The sequence below is a fragment of the Leopardus geoffroyi genome, chromosome C1, assembly GCF_018350155.1.
Source record: "Leopardus geoffroyi isolate Oge1 chromosome C1, O.geoffroyi_Oge1_pat1.0, whole genome shotgun sequence".
Taxonomy (NCBI): domain Eukaryota; kingdom Metazoa; phylum Chordata; class Mammalia; order Carnivora; family Felidae; genus Leopardus; species Leopardus geoffroyi.
This window is the reverse complement of record NC_059328.1, coordinates 99,753,548-99,780,523: the sequence shown is the minus strand read 5'-3', so window position 1 is coordinate 99,780,523 and position 26,976 is coordinate 99,753,548. Positions and strand designations below refer to the sequence as shown.

The 26,976-nt window shown below is 48.7% G+C and overlaps 1 protein-coding gene across 6 annotated transcripts in view; it reads left to right on the top strand.

The window, feature by feature from the left end:
* The window catches only part of IGSF3 (immunoglobulin superfamily member 3), a 95,212-nt gene that overhangs the window by 45,304 nt on the left and 22,932 nt on the right, over nucleotides 1–26,976 (top strand). For 3 of the 6 annotated variants that reach the window (XM_045478792.1, XM_045478793.1, XM_045478794.1), the window contains exons 3-8: nucleotides 9,893–10,270; nucleotides 12,351–12,761; nucleotides 16,487–16,876; nucleotides 18,292–18,351; nucleotides 20,755–21,156; nucleotides 24,647–25,051. In XM_045478792.1, coding sequence (XP_045334748.1) covers nucleotides 9,893–10,270; nucleotides 12,351–12,761; nucleotides 16,487–16,876; nucleotides 18,292–18,351; nucleotides 20,755–21,156; nucleotides 24,647–25,051 — 2,046 coding nt within the window. The remainder of the gene's footprint in view (nucleotides 1–9,892; nucleotides 10,271–12,350; nucleotides 12,762–16,486; nucleotides 16,877–18,291; nucleotides 18,352–20,754; nucleotides 21,157–24,646; nucleotides 25,052–26,976) is intronic. The other 3 variants (XM_045478796.1, XM_045478798.1, XM_045478795.1) reach the window with 2 other exon arrangements.

Below are 26,976 nucleotides of genomic sequence, written 5' to 3'. Positions count from 1 at the left end.
ACAATTTTTCATTAAATGTAGGACTCACAGGTGTCAATATTAGTCATATACTGGTACAAAACAAATTACCCCAGAACTTAAGGCTTAAAACAACAGTAAGTTCTTCTCAATTTTATTATAAACCTAAAATTGTTCTTAAAAAAAATGTAGTCTTCCAAAAAAGGATTTTGATTGGAGAAGCTATATGTGCTCTGTGAAAGCAGTAATTATGGCAGTTGTCGATAAAATTCTTAAAATGATACAAAAAGTCAACAAACAACACACACACACACAAACAGTAAACGTTATCTCATACAGTTTCAGAGCATCTTAACTGGGTGGGTCTCACTCTGTGCCCCCCCCCACCCCGGGGGGGGGGGTTGGGGTTGCAGTCATCTTGGCTGGCCTTGAAGACCCACTTCCCTGGTGGCTCAGTTAAATGCTGGTTGTTGGAAGGAGACCTCAGGTAGATCTGCCTAGAAGGCTGCTTTGATGTCCTCATGACATGGTGTATGTGATCCCAGAGAGCAAGGCAGAAACCCTGTTGACTATGGCCTAGCCCTGGAAGTCAAACTCCATTATTTCTGCATTTCCTATTGGTCGCACAGGTCAGCTCTAATGAGTGCATAGGGTAAGGTATGGAGGGTGACCTCTGGTCCTCTCCATGTGCGTCACCGTCCTTGCACATTGACCTGGAGGTTTTCCTAACCCTGTCATTTAGGGTTTCTATATGGGGGTTTCATTGCATGGGCATGGTTGATTAAATCATTGGTCGTTGGTGTTTGAGCTCACTCTAGTACCTATCTCTTCCTGGAGTTTGGGGGGTGGGGTTGAAATTTTCAACCCTTTAAGGAAGGCCAGCTCCACTCTTGAAAGTGTCTACAGGCCCACCTTGAATCATTAGCATAACCCCTTAGGGGAAAAAGGGGCTCTTTATGAATGACAAAACACGTTTCTATCACTCAAGAAATTCCAAGGGTTTTCAAAGCTCTGAGCCACATACCAGGGACAAAGACCAAATACATATTTTCTATTATACCGTGTTAGTCAATAAAGAAGAAATTTTATACAGCAATCATACCTTATTTTTATTTTTGGTTAAATTTTTTTTTCCTACGTCTATAACTAGAACATACTCTTTGCAGAGGATGGAGGTTGGGAGACAGTAAAATGTAAAGAAGAAAATAAAAATCACTTGCCATCCTATTACCCAGTATTTTCTCTTAAACTTTTTTAGGTTTACAACAAAATTGAGAGGAAGATGCAGAAGTTTCCCATATGCCCCTGCCTCCGCACACAATGGCATCATGCATTATCAACATCACTCGTCAGAGTGGTACATTTGTTACCAGGGATGTACCTGTACTGACACATCATCATCACCTGAAGCCCATAGTTTACCCTGTGGTTCATTCTTCTTGTAGTACATTCTGTGGGTTTGGATAAATGTATAATAAAATGTGCCCATCATTACAAGAGCATACAAAGTATTTTCACTGCCCTAAAATTCTCTGTGCTCTGCCTGTTCATTTCCCCACCCTCTGCAACCACTGGTCTTTTTATCACCTCCATGGTTTTGCCTTTTCTAGAATGCCATATAGTTGGATTCTTATAAAGCCTTCTTTTAATTGGTTTCTGTCATTTAATACTATGTATTTAAAGTTCCTTCATGTCTTTTCATGGTTTGAGAGCTCATTTCTTTTTAATGCTGAATAGTATTCTGTTGTCTGGGTGTACCACGGTTTATCTGTTTGCCTACTGAAGGACATCTTGACTGCTTCCAACTTTTGACAATTAGGAATAAAGCCGATATAAACATTCATGAGCTGGTGTTTGTATAAACGAACGTTTTCAGCACCTTTGGGTAATGCCATGGAGCACAAGTGCTGGATCATAGGGTAAGAGTATGCTTAGTTTTGTTAGAAGCCCCCACTGTCTTCCAGTATGGCTATATTATTTTGCATTCCCACTAGCTATGAGAGTTCCTCCAGCCCTACATCCTTGCCAGCGTTTGGGGTTGTCATTGTTCCAGATTTCGGCCACTCTTACAGGTGTGTAATGGTATCTTTTTGTTGTTTTCATTTATATTTCCCTGCGGATATGAGATGTGGAGCATCCTTTTATATGCTTACTTGCCATCTGATATCTTCTTTGGTGAGGTGTCTGTTAAGGTCTCTAGCCCCTTTTTTAATCCGTTGTTTGTTTGTTTTTTTTTCTTATTTTTGAGTTTTAAGAGTTCATTGTATATTTTGGGTAACAGTCTTTTATCAGATGCGTCTTTTGCAAATATTTTTTCCCAGCCAGCAACTTGTCTTCTAATTCTCTTGATTTTGTCTTTCACAGAACAGAAGTTTAATTTTGATGAAGCTTAGCTTATCAATTATTTCTTTCATGGATCATACCCTTGGTATTGTATCTAAAAAGGCGTCACCGTACCCAAGTTAATCTAGGCTTCCTCCTCTGTTATATTCTAGGAGTTTTATAGTTTTGCAGTTTACATTTTGATCTGTGATTTGTTTTTAGTTAGTTTCTGTGAAGGGTATAAGGCCTGTGTCTAGATTATTATTATTTTTTTTGCATGTGATGTTACAGTTGTGTGAGCCCCATTTGCTCAAGACACTGCCTTTGCTCTATTGGATCGCCTTTGCCCCTTTGTAAGATCACTTCACTGTATTTATGGGAGTCTCTTTCTGTGGTCTCTGTTTTGACCCATTGATCTATTTGTCCATTCTTTCTCCATTACCGTGCTGTTTCATTACTGTGGCTTTACAGTAAGTCATTTTTTTTTTAATTTTTTTAATGGTTACTTATTTTTGAGAGAGAGAGAGAGAGAGAGAGAGAGACAGAGAGACAGAGCACAAGTGGGGGAGGAGCAGAGAGAGAGGGAGACACAGAATCTGAAGCAGGCTCCAGGCTCTGAGCTGTCAGCACAGAGCCCAACGCGGGGCTCGAACTCACAAACCGTAAGATCAAACCGATCAAACCGTGAGATCATGACTCAGAAACCCTGAGATCATGAGCCAAAGCCGGACGCTCAACCGACTCAGCCACCCAGGCGCCCCTATAGTAAGTCTTAAGGTTGGGTAGTTTCAGTCCTTCAACTCTGTTCTTCTCTTTCTTTTTTTTTTTTTTTTTTTTTCAACGTTTATTTATTTTTGGGACAGAGAGAGACAGAGCATGAACGGGGGAGGGGCAGAGAGAGAGGGAGACACAGAATCGGAAACAGGCTCCAGGCTCTGAGCCATCAGCCCAGAGCCTGACGCGGGGCTCGAACTCACGGGCCGCGAGATCGTGACCTGGCTGAAGTCGGACGCTTAACCGACTGCGCCACCCAGGCGCCCCATCTGTTCTTCTCTTTCAATACAGTGTTGGCTGTTCTGGATCTCTTGCTTCTCTGTATAAAATTTAGAATCAGGTTGTTGGTATATACAAAATAACTTGCTGCGATTTTGATTGAGGTTGCATTGGACCTATAGATAAAAGTTGGGAAGAACTGATACCTTGACAATATTGAGTCTTTTTATCCAAGAACATTGAGTTTTTTTCCATTTATTTAGTTCTTTGATTTAGTTCTTTGATTTTATTTAGTTCTTTACCATTTTGTTAGATTTCTACCTATTTCATTTTTGGGCAGTACTAATGTATATGATACTATTTTCAATTTCAAATTCCTCTGTTCATTGTTGGTATATGGAAGGCAATTGACCTTTGTATATTAACCTTATATCCTGCAGTATTGTTGTCATCATTTATTTGTTCTAGGGTTTTGTTTTGTTTGTTTTTTTGTTAATTCCCTTAGATTTTTTTTATATAGACAATCGTGTCATCTGCAAACAAAGACAGTTTTTTTCTCTTCCTTCCTAATTTGTATATCTTGTATTTCCTTTACTTGCCTTATTGCATTAGCAAGGACTTGATAATACTGAAGAGAACTATGATATTGAAAAGAAGTTGTAAGAAGGAAGATCCTTGCATTGTACTTGATCTTAGTGGGGAAGCTTTGAGTCTCTCACCATTAGGTCTGATGTTAGCTATAGGATTTTTGTAGATATTCTTTATCAAGTTGGAAAAACTCCCCTGTATTCCTAGTTTACTAAGTTTTTATAATGAATGGTGTTTGGATTTTGTCAAATGCTTTTCCTCCTTCTATTGATATGATCATGTGATTTTTCTTTTTAGCCCATTGATGTGTTAGATTACGTTAATTGGTTTTCAAATATTGAATCAGCCTTGCATATCTGGGATAAGTCCCACATGGTCTTGGTGTATAATTCTTTCTGTAAATCATTGAGTTTGATTTGCTAGGATTTTGAAGGATTTTTGCATCTGTGTTCATAAGAGGTATTGACCTGTAGTTTTCTTAGAATGCCTGTGTCTAGTGAGTATTAGGGTAGTGCTGGCCTCATAGAATGAGTTAGGAAGTATTCCATCTGTCTGTTTTCTGAAAGAGATTATAGAGAGTTGTTATACTTTTTCCCTTAAATGTTCAATAGAATTTACCAGTGAATAAATTTACCATTTATTTTTATTTATCTAGGCCTGGTGCTTTCTGCTTTGGAAGGTTATTAATTATTGATTCAATTTCTTTAAGTATAGGTGTATTGAAATCATCTATTCCTTGTTTGAGTTTTCACAGATGGTGTCTTTCAAGGAATTGATCCATTTCATCTAGGTTATCAAATTTGTAGGCACAGAATTGTTCATAGGATTCCTTTATTATCCTTTTAATTTTCACAGACTCTGTAGTGATGTCTTTTCTTTCACTTTTGATATTAGTAATTGGTGTCCTTTCTCTTTTTTCTTAGTTAGTCTGGCTAGGGGCTTATTGATTTTATTGATCTATTCAAAGAACCAGCTTTTGATTTTATTGATTTTTCTCTATTGATTTCCTGTTTTCAATATCATTGATTTCTCCTCTGATTCTTGTGATTTCTTCTGCTTACTTTGGACTTCATTTGCTTTTCATTTTCTATTTTCCTAAGGAGGAAATTTACATTACTGATTTGAGATCTCTCTTCTTTTTGGGGCGCCTGGGTGGCTCAGTTGGTTGAGCATCCGACTTCGGTTCAGGTCATGATCTCACGGTTCGTGGGTTTGAACCCCACGTCGGGCTCTGTGCTGACCGCTTGCTCGGAGCCTAGAGCCTGGAGCTTTGAATTCTGTGTCTCCTCTCTCTGCCCCTCCCCTGCTCCCACTCTGTCTCACTCTGTCTCTCAAAAATAAATAAATGTGTAAAAAAAAAAAGAATTAAACTAAGATCTTTCTTCTTTTCTAATACATGCATTTAATACTATAAAATTTCCCTTGAAGCACTGTTTTCCCTGAATATCACACATTTTGATAAGTTGTGCTTTCATCTTCATTTGATTCAAAATACTGTACTTTTAAATATCTCTTGAGATTTCTCCTGTGACCCAGGTATTCTCTAGAAGTGTGTTGTTTGATATCCACAGTTCGGGATTTTCCAATTATTTTTCTGTTATTGATTTCTAGCTTAATACCATTGTGGTCTGCTAGCAGACAGTGTATGATTTCTAATCTTTTCAATTTGTTAAGGTGTGTTTTATGGCCCAGAATGTGGTCTGTTTTGGTGAATGTTCCATGTGAGCTTGAGAAGAATGTGTATTCTGCTGTCGTTGGATGAAGCGGTCAATAGTCGTCCATTATATTCAGTTGATTGATGGTGTTGAGTTCAGCTATGTCTTTACTGATTCTCTGCTTGTTAGGTCTGTCTATTTCTGACGGAGGTGCACTGAAGTCACCAGCTATGATAGCAAATTCATCTGTTTCTCCTTACAGTTCTGTTCAGTTTTTGCCTCATCTAATATGTTGTTGTTATGTGCATCCATGTTAAGAATTGGTATGTCTTCGTGGAGAACTATGTAATGTCCTTCAACATCAGCGATACCTTTCTGTACTTTGAAATCTGCTCTGTCTGAAATTAATGTCGCGACTCCTGCTTTCCTTTGGTTAGTGTTCACATGGTGTGTTTTCCTCCATCCGTTTACTTTTAATCTACACGCATCTGTATATCTAGAGTGGGTTTCTTGTAGATAAGATGTAGTTGGGTTGTTTTTATTTTTTTTTATTTTTATTTTTTTTTTTTCAACGTTTATTTATTTTTGGGACAGAGAGAGACAGAGCATGAACGGGGGAGGGGCAGAGAAAGAGGGAGACACAGAATCAGAAACAGGCTCCAGGCTCTGAGCCATCAGCCCAGAGCCCGACGCGGGGCTCGAACTCACGGACCGCGAGATCGTGACCTGGCTGAAGTCGGACGCTCAACCGACTGCGCCACCCAGGCGCCCCATGATGTAGTTGGGTTGTTTTTAGATCCACCCTAACAATCCCTGTCTTTTGGTTGGCACATTTAGACCAGCGATGGACATTCGAAGTGATTACTGATATGGTTGGGTTAGTATATACCACATGCGTCACTGTTTTGCATTTGTTGTCCTTGCTCCTTGTTTTTGTTTTTGGCTTCTACGCTCTTTCTGCTTTTGGTGCAGTTCTATATAATACTGTTCAGTTCTATATAATACTGCGAATACTTGTTCTTTTGTTTTAAATTGCATAAGTGATATTTGCTTGTTGCAGAGAAATTCAAAAAGTATAGGAATGTCTAAAGGAAAAAAAAATTAATTAAAAAAAAAAAAGGTGATCCCTGCCCAGGAGGAGTCTTCTGTTGTAGGCTTAGAGGGAAGATGGGAGGGGCCATGAGGTTAGGGGATGCCTGAGCCCCAGGTAAGGGACCTGGTTCTCTTTGAGGTCTCAGAAAGTGGGGGGCAGTGCTGGAGAAGGAACTATGGGGGGGGTGCACAAAGGGAATAAGGCTGGGGAAAATAAGGTAATTTTTATTTCTATGTTAGGGTCCATTCCCTAAGAACGGCATTATTTTCAGGGGTCAAAAGCCCTTTGGGGGCAGGAAGGAAATTAAGGAGATAACGAAAACATGGGTGCAGCTGAATGTGTGTGACTCAAGTACAACCCAGCGTTTACTTATTTGTTTGTTTGGCAGTGCTGCTTATAACCTGCTTCTGGCTTGGACAAGTTGTTCTGACCCCGCTGCCCTGGCTCCTTAATGCCACTTAACACTGTTTGCTTTTCAGGAGGTGGTGTGTGCTATCCAAGGACCAAGCGCTTTGGGAAGGTCTGTGGGTTGGATGCGGGCTGGGGGCTGAGTAAGCTCAGCACTGCCTCACAATAGCCGGTATCTGACGGGCCTCCCGTCCACCCAGTCACTGGGGAAGAGTGAAACTTTCTTGACCCAAATCGATGTAGAGTGTTTGCAGAAGGAAGGAGCTGAAAGCCACTGAGAGCTTGAACGTTAGGACACGTTTTCTCATTTGGACCACTGGTTGCCACTATGTGGAGACACCCGGGAGGAGCAGTTCCTGACCCTGCCATGCACTGACCGTTTTAGAAATGCGAATGCCCAGTTCCCTCAGGTGGGGTCCAGGCCCTGCTATTTTGTAAAGCTCCCTGGTGACAGTACCGTAGAGCAAGGTTGAGAAGTAGCGTCTTCAAGGAAGAAGCTGGCTCCCGACCTGCCTCCAGCCTTCTTTGCAGCGGGCGGCGACGAGTGGCGGTGGCTGTTGGTTAACAGAACGCTGAAGTGCAAAGAGACCTAAATGTTATGACTGTAGTTACATTGTTTTCAGAGTTCTGCGTTTCTAGAGAACTGCAAACATTTGATTTAAATGTCACCATATAGATATTTTAAGTTGTCATAAAAAGAGTACACATAGTCAAAATGTTATACACCACATTTTAACAGACTGAAAATAACTAATGAGCTGTCTTCTCAATGACTTTTGATATCGTAATCAATGCTGTCAAACAGAATGGATCGGGTAAATTCACACACCACCATGATCTGTTGATTCGGTTCCCACCCTTCATTTTTTCAGTTCCCACTTTCTGGTGCTGAAGCCAAGATGAGGTTCTGGGCAAGATTTCGTTTGGGGGAAAAGGTTCTCCGTGAGTTACGGTTCATAAGCCACGGGTCTTGCCTTGCAGGATCTGTTTTAAAGTCTGTCATCTTGTCGATTAGATCAGCTTGCTTTGAGGCACAAGCCCTGCCCCCCCTCCCCCTGCAAGCTGCGCCCCCGGACTGGGCTTAGAGCTGCGTCCTGCTAGTACTTGAGCTGTACCGGCTGTTCACCAGCTGGACCCCCATCAGATAGGTTTACGCTGGGGGCAGCTGCGATTCCTTTCTAGAGGGGGAGAGGGAAGGTTTCACGGAGTGGAAGTGTGCTGCAGCTGTGGGTGGCCCAGAGATGCTGTCATTGTCAAGGGGCCATTGGAATGTCCTTGGGTGATCCCTGGCCAAACCCTGCGGATCCAGAGCTATAGAACGTTCCAGCCAGAAAGGGTTAGCTAGCGGCTCTTTACTGAGGAGTATTTGTGGGCTGGACTGTGTACCGGGGACTTTGCACATGTTCTCTTACTGAGTCTTTTCGATAGCTCTGGGAGGCACACATTATTATTCCCTTCTTCCAGATGAGGAAACTGAAGCTTGGGGAGGTTAAGTTACTTATCCAGAGTCACAGCTAGGAAGTGACAAAGTCAGCATTGGCACATGTGCTAGTCTACTCCCAAGCCTTCTTAGAAATCATTTTAGGGGCACCTGGGTGGCTCAGTCGGTTAAGCGTCCGACATCAGCTCAGGTCATGATCTCACGGTCTGGGGCGCCTAAGTGGCTCACATCGGGCTCTGTGCTGACAGCTCAGAGCCTGGAGCCTGCTTCGTGGATTCTGTGTGTGTCTCTCTCTCTCTCTGCCCCTCCCTCATTCACACTCTGTCTGTCTCTCTCAAAAGTAAATAAACATTAAAAAAATAATATTGTGGTTGAAGAGATTCAGGTCTAGAAAGGAAAAGCAACTTGTCCAAGATGACACATCCCGCTCCAATTCCTGGCAGAGCTGTGGCTAGAACTCACCTGCCTCGCTGCTGTGCCCGGCTGCTGCTGCTTCAGGGAAGGAAGCCCAAGGGCATGTGCCCCCTCCCACCTGCTCAGTGGCTCAGGCAGGATCAGCGTTAGGCTGGCATGGAATGAGAAGTGAAACTCACCATATTTCCTCACCCCTGAGTCTAAAGGGGAGACCGTGTTAAGAAAAACATGGAGGAGGCAGAGGGGACCCCAGAGAAGCATATCCCAGGTGGAAGGCAGGGGGACTGGTGGGGAATCAGAGCCACCATACTAAGGGCAGGCTTGCTTCCTTGTTACGGGTCTGCACTGTCAGCCCCCCACCACCTGCCATTGGCAACATGTGGGCATCTGGGCAGCAGGGATCCGCTTCAGCCCTGCACGTTCACACTCAGGGACACTCACTCGACTTAAAGCTGCTGCAGCCTGCAGGAGGTCAGCTCTGCCCCCATTCAAGGAGGGTAGAGGAGGTAAGTCACACTCCTCCACGTGGTGTCCCGGGAGTAGCCACATTCGAAAACACAGGCTGCAGCTCCAAAGAAAGGGCGCCGGGACTCCTCCCTGCCTGCAGGCCCAGATTGCAAGACGGTTGCTTTTATTTGTTTTCATCTGACTGTGTGCCAGGGATTCAACTTTTCCTGCTCGTTTTATTAAAAACTTTATAAACAGCGTTAATAAATAGATATAAAACCGCGACACAGATGACAAACAGAGGGACTAAATGAAACTCCCAGGGGTCAGCCGTTGAATAAGTAACAGAACCACGACTTTGCGCGATCCGATTTCCATATATGCAAATTAGGGACAGAGCTTTACCACCGAGTGTTTTAATTAATATTTATAAATCACAGAGTGCCTCCGAAAGGGCCAGTAAGCTATTTATATTGTCATGTCATACAAACAACAAAGCCTTTTGGAGATTGCTGCCTGCACTGCATCTTGGTCTGAGGAGTAAGCGAGCCTGTGTGTGTGTGTCCCCCACAGGTGTAGTGCTGGCACAGCGGCATGTTGCCGTCCAGGAAGGACCCCTGTACCGCACGGAGGGCTCCCACATCACCATCTGGTGCAACGTGAGTGGCTACCAGGGGCCTTCTGAGCAGAATTTCCAGTGGTCCATTTACCTGCCGTCCGCCCCAGAGCGCGAGGTCCAGATCGTCAGCACCGTGGACTCTTCCTTCCCTTATGCCATCTATACCCAGCGCGTCCGTGGGGGGAAGATCTACGTGGAGAGGGTCCAGGGGAACTCGGCCTTGTTGCACATCACCGATCTCCAGGCCCGGGATGCCGGGGAGTATGAGTGCCACACACCCAACACGGATGAGCGGTACTTTGGGAGTTACAGTGCCAAGATGAACCTAGTAGGTAAGGAGGTGATGTTTCCCGTGGCCGGTGTCCCACCTGAGCAGGTCCACTCGGGCCGCTGTAACAAAATACCGCAGACTGGGTGGCTTCAGCAACAGGCATTTACTTCTCACGGTTCTGGAGGCTGCGAGTCCAAGATCCAAGTGCCGGCACAGTCGGTTCTGGGCGGGGGAGGCCTTCTTCTGGGTTGCCGACTTCTGACTTCTCATTGTCTGCTCCCGTGGCAGAAAGGGAATGAGAGAGCTCACTGAGGTCCCTTTCCAAGGGCACTAATCCCATTCATGAGGGTTCCACCTTCCTGACTTAATCACCCCCCACAGAGGCCTCACCTCCAGACACCACTGTGTGTGGGACCCACTGGGATTTACCATGTGGATTTAGGGGGGGGCGGAGGGGAGGAAATAAACGTGGAGTCCATAACACCGAGTCGCTTCTTTAATAATGCAACTGTATTTCACTTGAAAAAAAACCCAAAAGACCAAAGTTCCCCACACATTTGAATGGTTAACACCTAGCACGAGTGAACAAAGGTTGTGGGTTCGCTTGTGAATACATAGCAGGTTGAGGCTAAAACTTATGAAAACTGTAGTGCAGGTGTTAAGAATTCAGAGAAGGAAGGGGCGCCTGAGTGGCTCAGTCGGTTAAGTGTCCCGACTTCAGCTCAGGTCACGGTCTCACAGTTTGTGAGTTTGAGCTCCGCATCAGGCTCTCTGCTGTCAGTGCAGAGCCTGCTTGGGATCTTCTGTCCCTCTCTCTCTGCCTCTCTCCCGCTCTCTCTCTGTCTCTCTCTCAAAAATAAACATTAAAAAAAAAAAAAAGAATTCAGAGAAGGCTAACGGACCCTGTAGCTGGTGAAAGGGGATAGGGGATACAAGGCAAGGACATCTGTGGTTGCCCGAAGAAATGACGAGAAAGACGGAGCATAGGACATCAGCTGGAAGAGAAGTGAAAGGGCTTGCAGATGGCAGGCCCTTGGACGGGCTCAGCGACACCGGGGGCACTGCTCAGTCAGGAAGCGGATACGGCTGTAGGTCCTTGCTCAGACGGGAGCTGGCGGTAGGGGAGGGGACACATTTAGGTGTGGACGGCACTGGGCCCCCATGCTTGCTGACATGAAGGGTCACCAGTATCGAGGCTGGTCTTCTTTTTCTGCCCGAGTCATGATCTCCAGGCATAGTTGTGATAATAAAAACTGGAAAGTTAAGACTTGGGGCAGAAGGACAGAACAGCCTTGGTATTGTTGACCATCCTCGTGGGTGAACATCGCAGCCCCACACTGTCCACCCAGAAATCCCCCCGCCCTCCACGCCAAGCTCGCCGTTCCTGCCACGTCCTATCAGGAGGCCTGCGAGAGCCAGGCCCGAGGTGGGTGTGCTGAGGAAACACACACTGGTTGTCATTGGGGTGTCCCCATCAGGCCGAGAGGGGCCGTGTTTAGTCTCCAGAGTACGGTTCTGACCAAGTGGCCAAGAGGCAGCGTCCTCGCTTGCCCAAACTATGGCTTCTTCCAGCCCAGACCACTTTGACACATGAATCATATGAAAATCCAGCCTATCAGACAACCAAGGATGCTCTTGCTTTCCTGTACCAAAAAGATTTTCTGAAACCTAGCCTTCCTAGAGCAATGCATTGCTGACGTGAGTCGGGGGAGGTGGGGGTGGGATGGCGAGCAGGGAGGAGGTGAGCCGGGCACACAGAAACGTAAACTTCTAGGAACTGTTTCCTTTGGAAGATCGGTCAGAAGCCAAGTGAAAGTATCCTGAAGCGGTACCAAAGCAAACCATCTGAGCTTAAAAAGAGAATTCGTTTCACGCAGTATTTTCAGGGAGTTCGTTTAGTATGTGAAACGAAATACATCCCGCCTGTTATCTAAAAGTTATTAAAATACCGAACAGGTAAGTGTCAAAAAATTGCAGTCCAAACCCAAAGAGAAAATCCCTTCTGTTTCTTGCCACCTGGGGTCACCTGCGGCCTCACGGTGGTTGCCGAAGGCTGGGCGGGGTGGGCGGCTGGCCCCCGTGAGTGTGAGACTGATTCTGCGGCTTTGTGACCGTGTGCTCGGGATGCTTCTGTGTTGCAGTGATCCCTGACACTCTGCAGACCACGGCCATACCGCAGACTCTGCACAAAGTGGAGCAGGACCCTCTGGAGCTGAGCTGTGAGGTGGCCACGGAGACGTTCCAGCACAGCCACCTGTCTGTGGCCTGGCTCCGGCAGAGAGGGGGCGAGAAGCCCGTGGAGGTGATTTCCCTGAGCCGAGATTTCGTGCTTCACGCCAGCAGCGAATATGCGCAGAGGCAGAGTCTGGGGGAGGTACGGCTGGACAAGCTGGGGAGCACCACCTTCCGCCTCACCGTCTTCCACCTGCGGCCCTCCGACCAGGGCGAGTTCTACTGTGAGGCTGCCGAGTGGATCCAGGATCCGGATGGCTCGTGGTATGCCATGACCCGAAAGCGTTCCGAGGGAACCGTGGTCAACGTCCAGCCCACTGGTCAGTCTCTCTCGTGCCCATTCTCTGCCTGACGGTGCGGGTTGTCAGACGCTGGGAGGGTGTGCCAACTCCTTCTCTGGTGACCTCTGAAAGTCCTAGGAATGTATAGATACCTACGTACCATCTGACCGACTAGTGAGTCTTGGAGAGGGCAGCCCGGACCGAGTCCGGCTTACAGACCTGGTTTCTTGGACCTACCTGGAATTTTATATTTCCTTGAATTACAAATTCATTTTAAAAACTGGGAGATGTCACATAAACTGTTTGTGTCTGATGACTGGGTTCCCCCATTAGCCACACTGGTCTGCCCCCTTTGATGATGTTGCCTGTTTTGGGGACCAGTCCTGTTTCGTTTGTGAAAGACATTTGAGATTGTGAGCCTTCCACCAGAGGTATGAAATTATGATCTAGAGAAATTTTGGCTTAAGTTATTATTTCTTTATATTGATGATATGTCTTTGGTGGTGTTTTACCATTTCCGAAATGCTTAAGCGCCTATTCCTTCAGAGTCCCTCAGAAGTTCTGCGAGGTCAGGCAGTGGTGGGACAGATGCCAGGGGCTGATTGCTTTGTGGGGGTTCCCGAGAGAGGTCGTGGGAGGGGTTGGCAAGGCCAGCTTGGCGAGTGGCAGATTCTTCCATAAATCTGGTGAAAGAGGAGGTCAAGTGACATGTTTATAGCTGGGACAAGAAGATGGCAGCACCATGAGCCAACTCCTTTCCTGCCTGCTCGTATTATTCTCCCGCAGTCTCACACTGTGCTCCCCATGCCCCCGCGTCTAGCCGTGCTCCAGATCAGAGCCGACCACTGTCACTGGCTGCCTCTGCGGGGCTGGGGGAGGGCTCTCCATGAGCCTTCAGTCCCCCGGCTTTGGTTGCAGGGTGGTGATTGTGCCATCATCAGGCACAGCGAGTGGCCCGCGGACCTTCCTTGTGTTGCCGCTCACCTCTGGCGAGGGGCTGGCGTTGGAGATGTGTAGGTGCAGCAGGTGAGCTGTGGTGCTGGTGGGGTCTCCTCTTCGGGACCTGTCCTTAACGTCACACTCCCATTTGCTACACATAGTCAGTGGCCTTGGTCTTCTGCCACTCATTCATAGGTCCCTGTAGAGCAGTGCTTCCGACTTGCCCAACAGTCTGCTTTCCTGAACCAGGCTCCTGGGCTGGGATCTGGGAAGCTGGATTTCCAGTACACTGTCCAGGCGATTCCACCACCACTCATGTCGTCAAGCACAGCTCCACGGGTGATAGGGCAGTGATTCTCTGGACATCTGATGGGCTTTGATGAGAAGCGTTGGCTCCCGGAAAGGGAGTGTTTTATCTGCTCTGCAGGACCCAGAGCGTTTAGCAGCTTCTGGATCTTCCAGTACTAAGACATCTGTGGAAGCCACTCGATTTCATATTTATCCTTTCCCTTCCTGGATGGTTTTAAGATCGGCTTCAAAAGTCTGGACCAAATTTTGAATCTTAATGCTTTTAAATTAGGTTGCATCAGTTAATCTTTATTTTAATCTTACCAGTTTGGGATTAGGACTTTTTGCATTTGCCCAGCAAATGTATTCAGACGAAGCCAGCAAAGGGAAAACCAGATTGGAAAAAAAAAAAAGTTGATGGTGTTACTCTGTGCCTCTGGGCTCTTCCGGTTCAATGGTTGCAGCCCCAGCTTTGTCCTTCTCTTAGTTCATTTCAGTAAACGTTTAAGGTCTCTGCTGCATTCAAGGTGTGGCACCGGGGTTTCAAAGATGAACGCCTCTTGGAGGCTGCACTGAGGGAAGGTGTAGATGTGAAGGCCGGTGGCTAAGTAGAGTGTATAGAATGCTGCGATGCTATTGTGCGTCCAGCGCTCAGGGACACGGTGACTGGGGAGTGGTCTTGCAACATTAAGTTTTCCCTGGATGGGAGCATTAAGGCAAATCCAAGAAAGCCAACGAGTTTGGTGAGTTGAGCCAAATCTGAAGCCTGCAGAGGCGTCAGAGGGACAAGCATAAAGGCTCAAAATTGTGTGCTGTGTTTGGCAAGCAGAGAGGAGTCCAGCGTGGGGCGAGCTTGTGTCCTGGGAATGAGTGAGGAGAAGAGGAAGGAAAGGCGGCCAGAAGCCCCACATATTGTGATCTGGAGCTTGGCCTTGACTCCACCGACCAGGTGTTTGCAAGCTGTTCTTGGGATCTTAGGAAGCCCTTAGAGCTGGCTGAGAGGTTGCACGTGGAGGTGTGTATGTGTCCATGTGTCTGTGCACGCCAGGAGGTGCTGGAGGAAGGCGAGTGAGGGCCACAGCGTTCCCTCGCCTGCTTCAACCAAATGCTGTCTATATTGGGCGACACAAGGTTTTGTAGGAACAAAGTCCCTTGCCTCTGCACCACCCCCGCCCCCCACCAAGGAATGCTTAAAAATCACTGCTGCAGACACTTAGAGGGGGAAATAGAGATTTTAAAGGAAGGAATGACAGTTAGATCTGGGTTCTAGAAGCAAAAAGCCATGGAGGCCAGATGGAGGTTGATTAAGCAGGTTGGGTCTGATGTGGAGAGACCAGGTAAGAGAGAGCTGTAAGGCCAAGGTCAGGTCAGTAGCAGTGCCTGGAAGGCACGAAGTGAGTGCTAGAGACAGAGTAGGGAGCATCACTGTGCAAGGCAATCCGTGGGATTGCCTGGGAACTCTGAGGCCAGGGCTCCAGGTGATTCCTTGAATGGGGATAGGGAGGGAGGGGGAAGGAAAGGTATCGAGAGTGTGCAATGTCCTGCTTAAAAGCCTCTGCTTCCCCATTGGTGGCAGCGCTGGTTGTCTTTTCTTCTGTTTCTGTTGATTTTAGTCAGGGAGTCTGTCCTGCATGCAGACTCTTAGAGAGAGAGATGCTAGCAGGCGAAGCACCATCCATGCGTCATCTTAGAGGCTGAGAGCTTAGAGCTCTTAGAGCATCTTAGAGCTTAGAGGCTGAACCTGGGAGGCATGAGAGCCTCCCACTGTCTCACTGTGCGTGGGATGCTGTTAGTGGTGATTAGCCCTTCTTTGAGCACCGCGCCCCCCATTCCTGATCAGACACCCAGCTTTCTGAAGGGTGCTTGGATTCATTGTCCATTTCAGAGGTCATTAGCTTTCGGTGGAAGTGGGTAAAAATTTTCCCTCTCCATCTTTCTTGAGATTTTATCTGACAGGTGGTAACTCATGGAGAGGCTTTGGTTTTCCCTTTGCCCTTGGAATTGTGTGAAGGGTTGTCTTCTGTGTCTGATTTCCAGTACCCACGTGGGAGTGGAGACCATATTTCAGTGTATGTATTTTTTTGAGCGTTTATGAGGATTGGGGTCAGCACTGTGTAATTTTGTCTCACGTGTCGGTGGGGGTGAGTCCTACAACATCTGCAGAAAATGTTTGCAATCCTGCTGCTTACATGGGGTTCTGGGAGTATATAGATCAAGGGTAGGCCTGGGTAAGTGATGTCAGGGATGATAGACCTTGTTGACCTCTGCATCATAGGCTGCAGACGGAGCCCCACGCGTCTTAACTGAGGTAACAAGCCCCTTAGACTGTCTGGGTCTAGCTGCCTTTGAGTTCTGTCTGCGACCCTCAGGAATTTCTCTGAAGACTCTGGGTTTTTGTCTGAAGACAAAGGGGAAGTGCTGTGGTTGGCACTGTAAAGAAGGCATGGGGGGGTGGGAATTTGTTGGTGCACTTGGGTTAGCCGGGGGCCCTCATTCACCCAGAAGGCATCCATCGTTTTGTTAATTCGTTTTCTTAGACAAAGAGTTCACCGTGCGGCTGGAAACGGAGAAGCGGCTGTACACGGTGGGTGAACCGGTGGAGTTCAGATGCATCCTGGAGGCTCAGAACGTTCCCGACCGTTACTTTGCCGTCTCCTGGGCCTTCAACAGCTCACTCATTGCCAGCATGGGGCCCAACGCAGTGCCGGTCCTCAACAGTGAATTTGCCCATCGGGAAGCCAGGGGCCAGCTGAAAGTGGCCAAAGAGAGCGACAGTGTCTTTGTGCTGAAGATCTATCACCTCCGCCAGGATGACAGCGGGAAATACAACTGTCGTGTGACAGAGAGAGAGAAAACGGTCACCGGGGAATTCATCGACAAGGAGAGCAAGCGGCCCAAGAACATCCCCATCATCGTCCTCCCCATCAGTAAGTAGAGAAGATGTGCTGTCTCCTTCTGCTCCCCGTGGTCTGGTCTGTAGCTGGCATCATTTAAGAGGAGTCAGGGGACAGATGAGCTGCGGGGGAGGGGGAGGGAGAGGGAGGGCGGGGCTTTTGGAACTCAAGGGTTCAAGTCAGCTCTGGCAGGCAAAACCAGTTCACCTGTCTCCCTTCTCCACTCGCCTGCCCACACTTAGCAACCCCCAGTTAAGCAGAGCGCAGGGGTATGTCTGCAGGCTGGAGGGGGCATCCCAGATCTGAGCACTGGCTGCCCTCTGTCAACACCAGCACTGCCAGCTCAGCTTGGAGGAAAATCAGGAATCCAGGACGCCTGTTGGCTCCCATGTGGGAATTAAGTCCCAGATGGAGTGGGTATAGGCCTACCTTGAAATCTCACTTATGAAGGTTGGTCTTTTGTGGGAGGATTTTAAATCTGAGAGCACATTATTAAAAAGGATTTGCTGTCTGGGTTTTGGGGGTATAAGGGTTGGCATTTCCCTAAATGTCTCTTCCCTATTGAAATTGTGTTTTCAAAGTCAGTGGGTGGGACCTCTTACGTCTTCCTGGAGCATAGCCTTCCTTTTAAAGCTTAGCCAGTTTCCAAGGATGCTTGGTGGGCCCCCACCTCCATGTAAGCTGGCCTCGTCTGGGTCTGGGTGGGTGACGGTTGTGGCTGGGGACTCGGGCACGACCTGTGTTTGCTCCTGTTGTGTTTAATCATCCATAGTATCAGGATGTTTTCATTAACATCTCAATTCTCTCCTAGTTCTGTTTTTAGTAAAAAGAGAATTAAACTTTTAATGCCATGATTTTAAACAAGACAGGGACGTTTTAAAACTAACCTTTAACCTTTTCTCAACTACTCAAACTGTTCTCTCCCCTAGCCTTGTGATGATTCCCTTTACATATTTATTTACACCTGTACGTTTTTGATGTAGTTCTCTTCAAGCGAGAAGGAAAGAGTAGACACAGGGTCTTGCCTACTTCTTTCTTTTCTCACCAACAGGGTTCCTTTCTTTCGTACTTCTGTTTTTGTTTGTTTTTTTTTTTAAATCTCTCTCACACACCTAATTATCTTGATATTGTTTTGTTTCTTAGACTTTTTTTTTTTCTTTGCAATGCCTAGCATGGTGCTTTGCATAGGGTCGGTGCTTGCTGAATATTTGTAGAGTTGAAATTGTTGAACTGAATGCCCGTTCTCCTGACTGTTTTCCCTGTCGGTTTGTGCTTGCCTTAACCACGGACTCTCTATTTTTAAATCTGCAACTAATTCCTCATTGTTAAGGATCCAGTGAAGGGCAGCTATGCTGTTTACTTCCTATATCTTTTGTGCTAAGAGATTTCCCCCGACCCCTTCCAAGAACTTGTTTGATGATCTGTGGCCTGCTATATTGCTTTTCCAGCAGATAACTGGGTAGTTAAAGTCCCTCAGCACCACCAGATCCTGCCCCAAGGCCACTTGGGTAAGTCTACCAAAGAACAACGGTCACGTCGGTAATGGTGATAATGCCTTGGATTTTAATGGCGCTTTTCCTCTCAAGAGCCCAGAGTGCTTCTGCATATATCACTTCCTTCCCCGCTCCCACTCCTCAAATCCCCGTAGAGGCCAGTGTTCTCTCCATCCCATGAGCGAAGAAGCCAGAGCACCGTGCAGAGACGTGGCTGGGCCGGTTCCGTTCGTGGTTGAGCGTGCGTTGCATTAGAAATATTTGCTTCTAACTCCAGACCCACCGCTCTGCGCTTAAGCCTGTGCTACATCATCCGGCTCCTGATTTGAAATTTCATTTGGTGAACATGCAGTCAGAGTCTCATTAGTTCTGTCCTAGTTTTTGCTTCATCCAGAGAGTTTTAACTGGTCAGCTCGCCTTTTCTCAGGCCTGGGAACGCCCGTCCCGCGTCCTAAGGGGCAGCGCCCGCACCGCACCTGTGTTTGCCTCTGCCTGGGATGCTCGCACGGTTTTTCTTCCCATAGGACCACCTGTAACCGTGCGATTCTTCTGGGCTTTTGCTGGAGCCACAGAGCACCAAACAACAGCCCTCATCGTTTGTAAGCCAGGGCTCACAGAAGAGTCCACTGGGGGGGCAGTAGGGAATGGCGGTGACGCCCTGCAAGTCATATTTCTGCTGGAGGCCAGCAAAGGGGTTTCCCGCCCCTGACACCGGAGTTGTCCTTTTGATGCTCCACATGGAATGATAATGCTGGGGAGGAGTCCTTAACCTACAGAGGAAGTATGATTACTGATGATGACAAGTAAATTACCTCCTCCGGTATTGTCGGTGCTGTGGCTCCAAGAAGTAGGAATTCTTAGTGTCTCCGTTTTGCACGTGAGAAAAGGAAGTGGGGGTAGGTTAAGGAAGAACCCCAAGATTCCAGAGTTAGGAAGCAGTAAACCCGGCTTCAAGCCCTGGTCTGCCTGCCTCCAACTCCATGCTTTGAGCCACAGAAGCCTGGTCATCTCCATAAGTCATCCTGGTATGGCTCCTGGGGAGGTTGCCCTCCTGGGGAACCTGAACCCTGCCCAGACCTATTTTTCACACGAAATAAGCCAACCCGCAATGGGTAGCAGGCATCCTCACCATAACAGAAACTACCTGCTGGGGCTTGGGGCTCATCTCTGTCTGTTTCTGCCTGTGGGGGAAAATATGGGGGAGCAAAGATTGATTCAAATGCATGGTTATGGGTACGTATGTGTCATCCCTCTCGATAATCAGGTATGCCTCTGAATCGGGGAATTTGACTTAATTGATTAATTTTAAATTGTGTTTCATGTCAGTGGTACCCGGAAAATCGAAGCCAAATTAGTTATGGTGCTTTGTATTCTTTAACACTTGTTTTTTTTCTTCTAACTCGACGTAGATAGTCATACAAAATAGCATATGTGTACTGAAGACAGATTAGAATGTCCGTGGTGTTTATGAAAACAAAAGTTGTTGGGAATAGGAAAGTTAACGTGATCACCAGTGACCAGTTTTTGAAAACCTGCTGTGTGTCGGGTGGTTGACATACATTGTCTTGTTAACTTTTCAATCTTCAAAGCAAGTGCACGGTAGGAAAGGAACCACACCATCCCTGTGCTGCAGAAGGAGGCGTATAAAGTGTAATTAGTTCAACTGAGTGACCTCAGAGCTAAGTGAATAGCAAAGGAGCAAAGAGAGTGGGGTCCTTATCCCCAACTCTGATTGGCAGGATGTGTTAGGGTCAGAGCAGCGGAACCAGGGCTGAATGTGGACGGCAGGGTAGAGAGCCAGGGGCCTCGGTCAGTTCCTGTGCGTTTGTGGCAAAAGTATGAGGGCTCACTGCCACACACACTATGAAAGCAGACATCTGTCCCAGTATCCCCCACACCCAATCAAGCACACGTTATCTTCCTGGTACCTCCCGTCACTTTGCTGATATTGCCCGGAGGGGCTCAAATGGCCCATGGTAGATGTTCCGCTCCTATTTGACTGCCGTAGCACCGAACGGCGGGAAGATGGAGGTGATGTAGAAATTTCCGAGTTGTTCCACTTCCTGAAATTTTGAGTTGAAAAACCCTTGAGCCCCAGCTGAACAGATTACCGATAGAACGTCGGAACGTCACCGTGCTGTATTTCTTAGGTTCTGGTTCAGTCTCAGGTCTTAGACCCTCAGTATCCCACACGGCATCTTGGTCCCCAGCAAAGGGCCTCCTAGGTGATGGATCTAAAGTCATGGGGAGCAGTGCCCAGAAGCAGCCAGGGCTTGCCGCAGCAAGTGTCAGAGGGCGTTCCTCCTGCCAGGTGAAGTGCGTAGCGTGACACCCGCACCCAGCCTCCTGCCCTGTCTGTGGGGGAAGGGGTAGTAGAGGCCGGAAAGCCCCAGCGTGGCACTCTCTCCCTCTTCCCAGAGAGCAGCATCTCCGTGGAGGTGGCCAGCAACGCCAGCGTCATCCTTGAGGGTGAGCACCTGCACTTCTCCTGCAGCGTCCGCACGGCGGGCAGGCCGCAGGGCCGCTTCTCGGTCATCTGGCAGCTCGTGGACCGGCAGAACCGCCGCAGCAACATCATGTGGCTGGACCGGGACGGCACCGTGCAGCCAGGCGCGTCCTACTGGGAGCGCAGCAGCTTCGGGGGCGTCCAGATGGAGCAGGTGCAGCCCAACTCGTTCAGCCTGGGCATCTTCAACAGCAGGAAGGAGGACGAGGGCCAGTACGAGTGCCACGTGACCGAGTGGGTACGGGCAGTGGACGGCGAGTGGCAGATCGTGGGGGAGCGCCGGGCCAGCACCCCCATCTCCATCACGGCTCTCGGTAAGGAAGCACTCGGTGGTCCTTTCTGTGGGATCGCTGGGAGATTGCTCCCATGTCAGGTCCCTTAACCTGGCTTTTGTCAGAGTCCTGGCAGGAAACGGATGGCCCCTTCCAGAGGGTTTAATTGAAGGGACCGTGTACGAAAGTGCAGGTAGGGTTGACGGGGCCAGTGGTGCACAGTGGGGCCCCTGGGGGCCTGGTGACGGCTGGGGGCAGTCACGGTTCCTGGGTCTGCATGGTAGGAGTGAAGTTCGAAGTTCTGGCCAGGGGAGCGAAGCCACCCAGTAGGAGCGGTGGCCCCAGGTGGGGGGACCATGGTCCCTGCCAAGACCAGCAGAGCAGAACCTCTCTCGCCTGTCCCCCAGGCTCTCCTGCCCTGCAGCCCAGGGACCCAGCCCTCCTCAAAAGGCCAGAGCAAGGCAGAGAAGGGTAGGAGACCCCTTTCTGCCATTTACTTAGCATTTACTATGTTCCTGGTGGAGTCTAAGCACTTGTCCCTTTGAATTCTCACCTAACCAAGAGCTCAACCCTTTGATTTTACAAGGAGACTGAGGGAGACAGGTTAACTAATTTGCTCACGGCTACAGCTTTTAAGCGACAGACCCACAGTCTGAACCTGGGAAGCTGGGGATCTCTCTTCATTCCCCCCACCCCCAAAGTCTGTGCTTTTATCTCTTCCTCTATAAGGCACCATCCTTAGGAAAGCCACTTCCGCATTAGCATGAAATTCAAAGATACCTTGAGATTTGCTAAAACCAGAGAATTAGATTTGCTTCTCACGGGGTAGTTAAAGCGGCTTCTATCAACATTTATCCGCCTAATATAATCAGTAGATTAAATTTTAAGAGGCCAGTCTGCTACTTGTTATCATGTTCGGTCTTCCTGTTTATCAGGACAGCTGTGACATCACTTGTCCTCGGTGACCGTGTATCCCACTCCCTGGGACCATGTTGCCCATCGACTTCCTAGCTAGAGCTGACACCCCAGGAAAGATGGCAGTCCCCGCTGGTTTTGCCCTCAACAGAGTACTGTATTCTCACCCAAGATTAGAATTACACTTCTTGTTCTAAAAGCTTAATCCCAAAGATTGGCCTGCTTCGTGTAGTAATTGCATTGCTCAGCTTTCTCGCTTTAGAAACTTTGTCCAGTGGCTGAGTTTGCCGATGAGCTCAGTCCTCGGGCCAGTGCTCAGCACCAGTGTGGACCTGTGGAAATGTCCGGATGTCCAGTAACAGTCCTTTTCCCCACCCTGCGAGGTTAGGAATGTCCAAGGAGCGGTCAGGATAGCTTCTCTTAGGTTATCCCCCTGACGTCTGTCATACTCATCATATGTCTGTGGTTTACATAGTCAGGGTCACCACGGGCTCTGACCTGGGATCCCGGGCTTGGTTCTGCTTACCTGTTCTCTACCCCTGGGGTGCCTCTGGCCAAAGCCGTAATCAGGGAGACCCAAGCAGTTGTGGCAGGGAAGAGTGGGGGGCACTGTGGGGTCAGGTTGCCTTTCAGTCTAAATAGTGACACACATGTGTTTTCATATTGACGGGGTCAGGTATGGTTCACTCTCAGGTACCCAGCTGAGACAGCAGATAGGAACATCCTCCAGCCACACGTGGGCCATTATGAGCGTTCGGTTACAGTAAACTCGGTGCTCTGTGCACCACGATCATGGCATGTGCTCTGTCAGCCCTAGACAGAGTCATTTGCTTGGAGAAGCTCTCTCTTCTTGGGATGACATCTTTGGATACTGGGGCCAGGAACACTGGGAATGTCCTATCCCTAAGGTCCTGTGTCCTGCCACTCTCATGGCAACATATTCTGCACACAGGAGCATAAGTGACTATCACAACTACTTAATGTTTAAGGATGGGTCTCTGGGTCTTAAATTTTTTTTTTTTTTTCAACGTTTATTTTATTTTTGGGACAGAGAGAGATAGAGCATGAACGGGGGAGGGGCAGAGAGAGAGGGAGACACAGAATCGGAAACAGGCTCCAGGCTCTGAGCCATCAGCCCAGAGCCTGACGCGGGGCTCGAACTCACGGACCGCAAGATCGTGACCTGGCTGAAGTCGGATGCTTAACCGACTGCGCCACCCAGGCGCCCCTTAAATTTTTTTTTTTTTTAAGGAGACATAAAGAAGCTTATGAAATCCAAATTGAAGATCGGGAGTTTTCAGCAAATTATTTCCACTTATTTGCTGACTTAACCTCCTCACCTGAAGCCCAAAGATTAATTCTGTGCGTAGTCTTTTCCCTACAGAATTGAAAGTACTTTTCTTTGTGTCTACTTTGTCCCTTTACATATTTAGTGAAATATAGCGTGTGCCAGGTACTATGCCATTCCTAATATGTTGCAAATATTAATTCAGTCTTCCAAATACGTTGCAAATATTAACTCACTTAATCTTCACGAGGACCCGTTTTACAGATGGGGAAATCAAGGCAGAAAGAAGTGAAGTAACTTGCTGTCACACAGCTTAGAAAGATCAAAGTCGGGCCTCTGGCTCTAGGGTCTGTGCCTTTAACCACTTCCCATGGGTAAAACCGCCAGATAAGACCCCTGACTCTGCCATTTCCTGGCTGCTTGATCGCGGGCAGTTTATTTAACCTCTCTGTGCCTCTTCCTTGTCTGTAAGAAATGGATGAGATGCCTTCTTGTCCTACAAGGTCATTTTGAGGACACAGTGACGTGTGGTGGAAACACAGCAGTTGGCCCCACGCCTGGCACACCGCACTCAGTAAACACTGGCTGTTCACAGTCTTACGATCATAACCAGTGTGTTAATATTAAGTAGTGTTTCAAGGTGAAGGAACTCGCATAGTGCCCACTGAGGAGTCAGTATCCGGGATCAGCCTGCTGCCGTCAGTAGGGGGCAGCCTGCTGTAACTGCAGAAGCTCACCTCACCCAGTTCCCCACCTGCTCAAGGTCAGCCCACCTGCTGTGGGTCCCTCGCTGCCCATCTTCCCTGCATTTCACAAAGAAAGTGGAAAAGGAACTGGTGAGCAAGCCTCTACTGCTTGGCCCGGGGAACAGGGACACATCCTCTGCCTCCTCCTTGTCTAGCTCCAGTGCCTTGCGGGCCAAGCAGAGGAGGCGTCGGGGGGGTGGGTGTCCACCTTGCAGGCAGTGAATGACGTTGGCTTGAGGGCTTTTTTCTCCTGTTTCAGCATGGGATCCCCAAATCTGTAGGAATGGCTCTGCCTACGTATCCTCAATCCTGGCAAGGGCTGATGGGAGGCAGATCAACATGAAGGTTTCATCAGGAAGGGTTTGCTAAGTGCTGCTTGAGGAGCATTGCCTCTGGCCTCTGTGTATGGGGTCTTTTGGGCTCGTGCTAAATGCGAGCTAAAGTGATCTGGCCTGGGCGTCAGGAGAGAGCCGGAGCCTCAGTTCTGTGCCGCTAGCTTGGCCCACAGCCCCACCCCTGCCGCACACCGCCCTGAGAAATCCTCGTGTCTCCCCTAGCTGGAGTCTCTCTGCTCTCTCTCCAGAAATGGGCTTCGCGGTCACAGCCATCTCGCGCACGCCAGGCGTGACCTACAGCGACTCCTTTGACCTGCAGTGCATCATCAAACCCCATTACCCGGCCCGGGTCCCCGTGTCCGTGACCTGGAGGTTCCAGCCAGTTGGCACCATCGAGTTTCACGACCTGGTGACCTTCACCCGGGACGGGGGGGTCCAGTGGGGGGACAGGTCCTCCAGCTTCCGGACCCGAACGGCCATCGAGAAGGCCGAGTCCAGCAACAACGTGCGCCTGAGCATCAGCCGGGCCAGCGACACAGAGGCGGGCAAGTACCAGTGCGTGGCTGAGCTGTGGCGGAAGAACTACAACAACTCCTGGACGCGGCTGGCGGAGCGGACCTCCAACCTGCTGGAGATCAGGGTGCTGCAGCCAGGTCAGGGGGCCCGGGGGGGAGGGGGGGGCGCCCGGCACGCGGCCGGGGGGAGGGCGGCGCACACGTGGGGCCCCTGGCGGGACCGCTTCCATTTCCCAACTTTGTGGCTCGAGAAATTTCCAGCCCATAGGTAGCCGCAAGAATCCCGTTCCCTTGTCTCGACGGCCAACGGTTAAGGTCTTGCTGTGCTTGTTTTCCCTCTGGTTTTCGTGCTGTTGTCTCTGAACCATTTGAGGGGGGTTGCAGGGCTTGGGACTCTTCCTCCTCAGTACTTCCGTGTGTGTCTCATAAGAATGAGGACACACTCCTGTGCAACCACGACACCACTGTCACCCCCCAGAGTTCCACACGATGACGGCATGTTACCAGCATTTCCCCCGTTGTCCCAATAATGTCCTTGGTAGCTTTTTTTTTTTTTCCCCTTCCAAACCAGGATCCAGTCAGGGATTACAGACCACTTTAACTTGTCATGTCTTTTTAGACTCTGGTCTCTTGACATCACGCCGTCTCCTAAAACCCTTTCCACAGCAGCCTGGAGGAGGTACACTGTTCCCTGTTGGCAGACAAGGAACGTGGAACGGGAGAGGGAACATGTGAGGCACTTAACGGAGTAACTGCCTCGTGGCAGGTGCTTAGGGTCGATGGTTTTATGAGAATTTCACAACAACCCCAGGAAAGAGGAAGTGGCTATCCTAGGGTCACGTAGCTGGTAAATGGCGGAGCCGGGGTTTGAACCCGTGTCTGTCTGTCTCCCATGCTGATTCCCTGAGCCAGGCTCTGGCCTCCTCCTTGAGCTCCCTTTCCCCACGGAGGCGAGTCTCTCACGGCCGTTGGTAAAGCCGCACTAATTTGGGAAGCCTGGGTCAGGGGGTGTCCTGCAACCACTCCGTCATTGGGCGCTTTTCCTAATGCGGGGGAGGGGTCAGGTGTATGTGCTTTGATGGGCCCCCCGGTGTCCGTCCCCTCTCCTGCTTGGTTGGAAGCGGCTGTGGTGTGGAGCCCAGGCTGCTCAGCGTGTCTGCCATTGCCAGGCCCCTGCACAGTGGGGCACACGCACCTACGCGGCGAAGAGTGGGTTGGATGAGAGGTGACTTTGCAAAGACGTTTTTCTGACTCTGTGACCCACCCACTTTGCAAACGTGGTTTGAACCGCTTGCAAAGAGGATTCTTCTGCCCACTCACAGCCATGGTTCGTACCTGACCTGGTCTGCTCCGCCATGTGAGATGGTCACGGTGTTGTTTTCAGCAACGTGAGGTTACATGGGGGTATTGTCTGAGTTTACCCTTGGCCTCTTCTAACCCCATGAAAAGCCCTCTTTCGGAGGTGCCAGGGTGGCTCAGTCGGTAGAGTATCTGACTCTTGATTTCGGCTCAGGTTATGATCCCAGAGTCCTGTGATAGAGCCCCACGTTGGGCTCCACACTGAGCATGGAGTCTGCTTAAGATTCTCTCTCTCTTTCTCTCTCTGCCCCTCTCCCCCACTTGCAGACTCTCTTTCTCTAAAATAAAATAAAAAATTTTTAAATTAAAAAAAAAAAAAATCCTGTTCTGTACCAAAGTTTGGCACAAGCAACTTGTAAAAATGATGGGACCGTTCCTTGGCCAATTAGAGCCTGAGCCTGGGCAAGCGGAAGCTTAGGGAAGAGGCTGTGCTGCTTAAGTGGATTTTTGGGTTAATGGAGGGTTAAGCAGAGACCCCATTTTGTGTGACCCCTTGTTGTGGAAACGCCTAGGGTCACACGTGCCCGCCTTACTGACTAGGACATTCCGATTGTAATTGCGCATTTGTGGTCTCCTCTGGCCCTCAGGGTCGGTGTTGTGAGCCATGGAGCCCGTCAACATGGTTCCACAGCTGTAGAAAGGTAGGGTTCGCGCTGACCCCAGGACCTTGCCTGACATTGCCTTTTTGAATCGATTGCTAACTC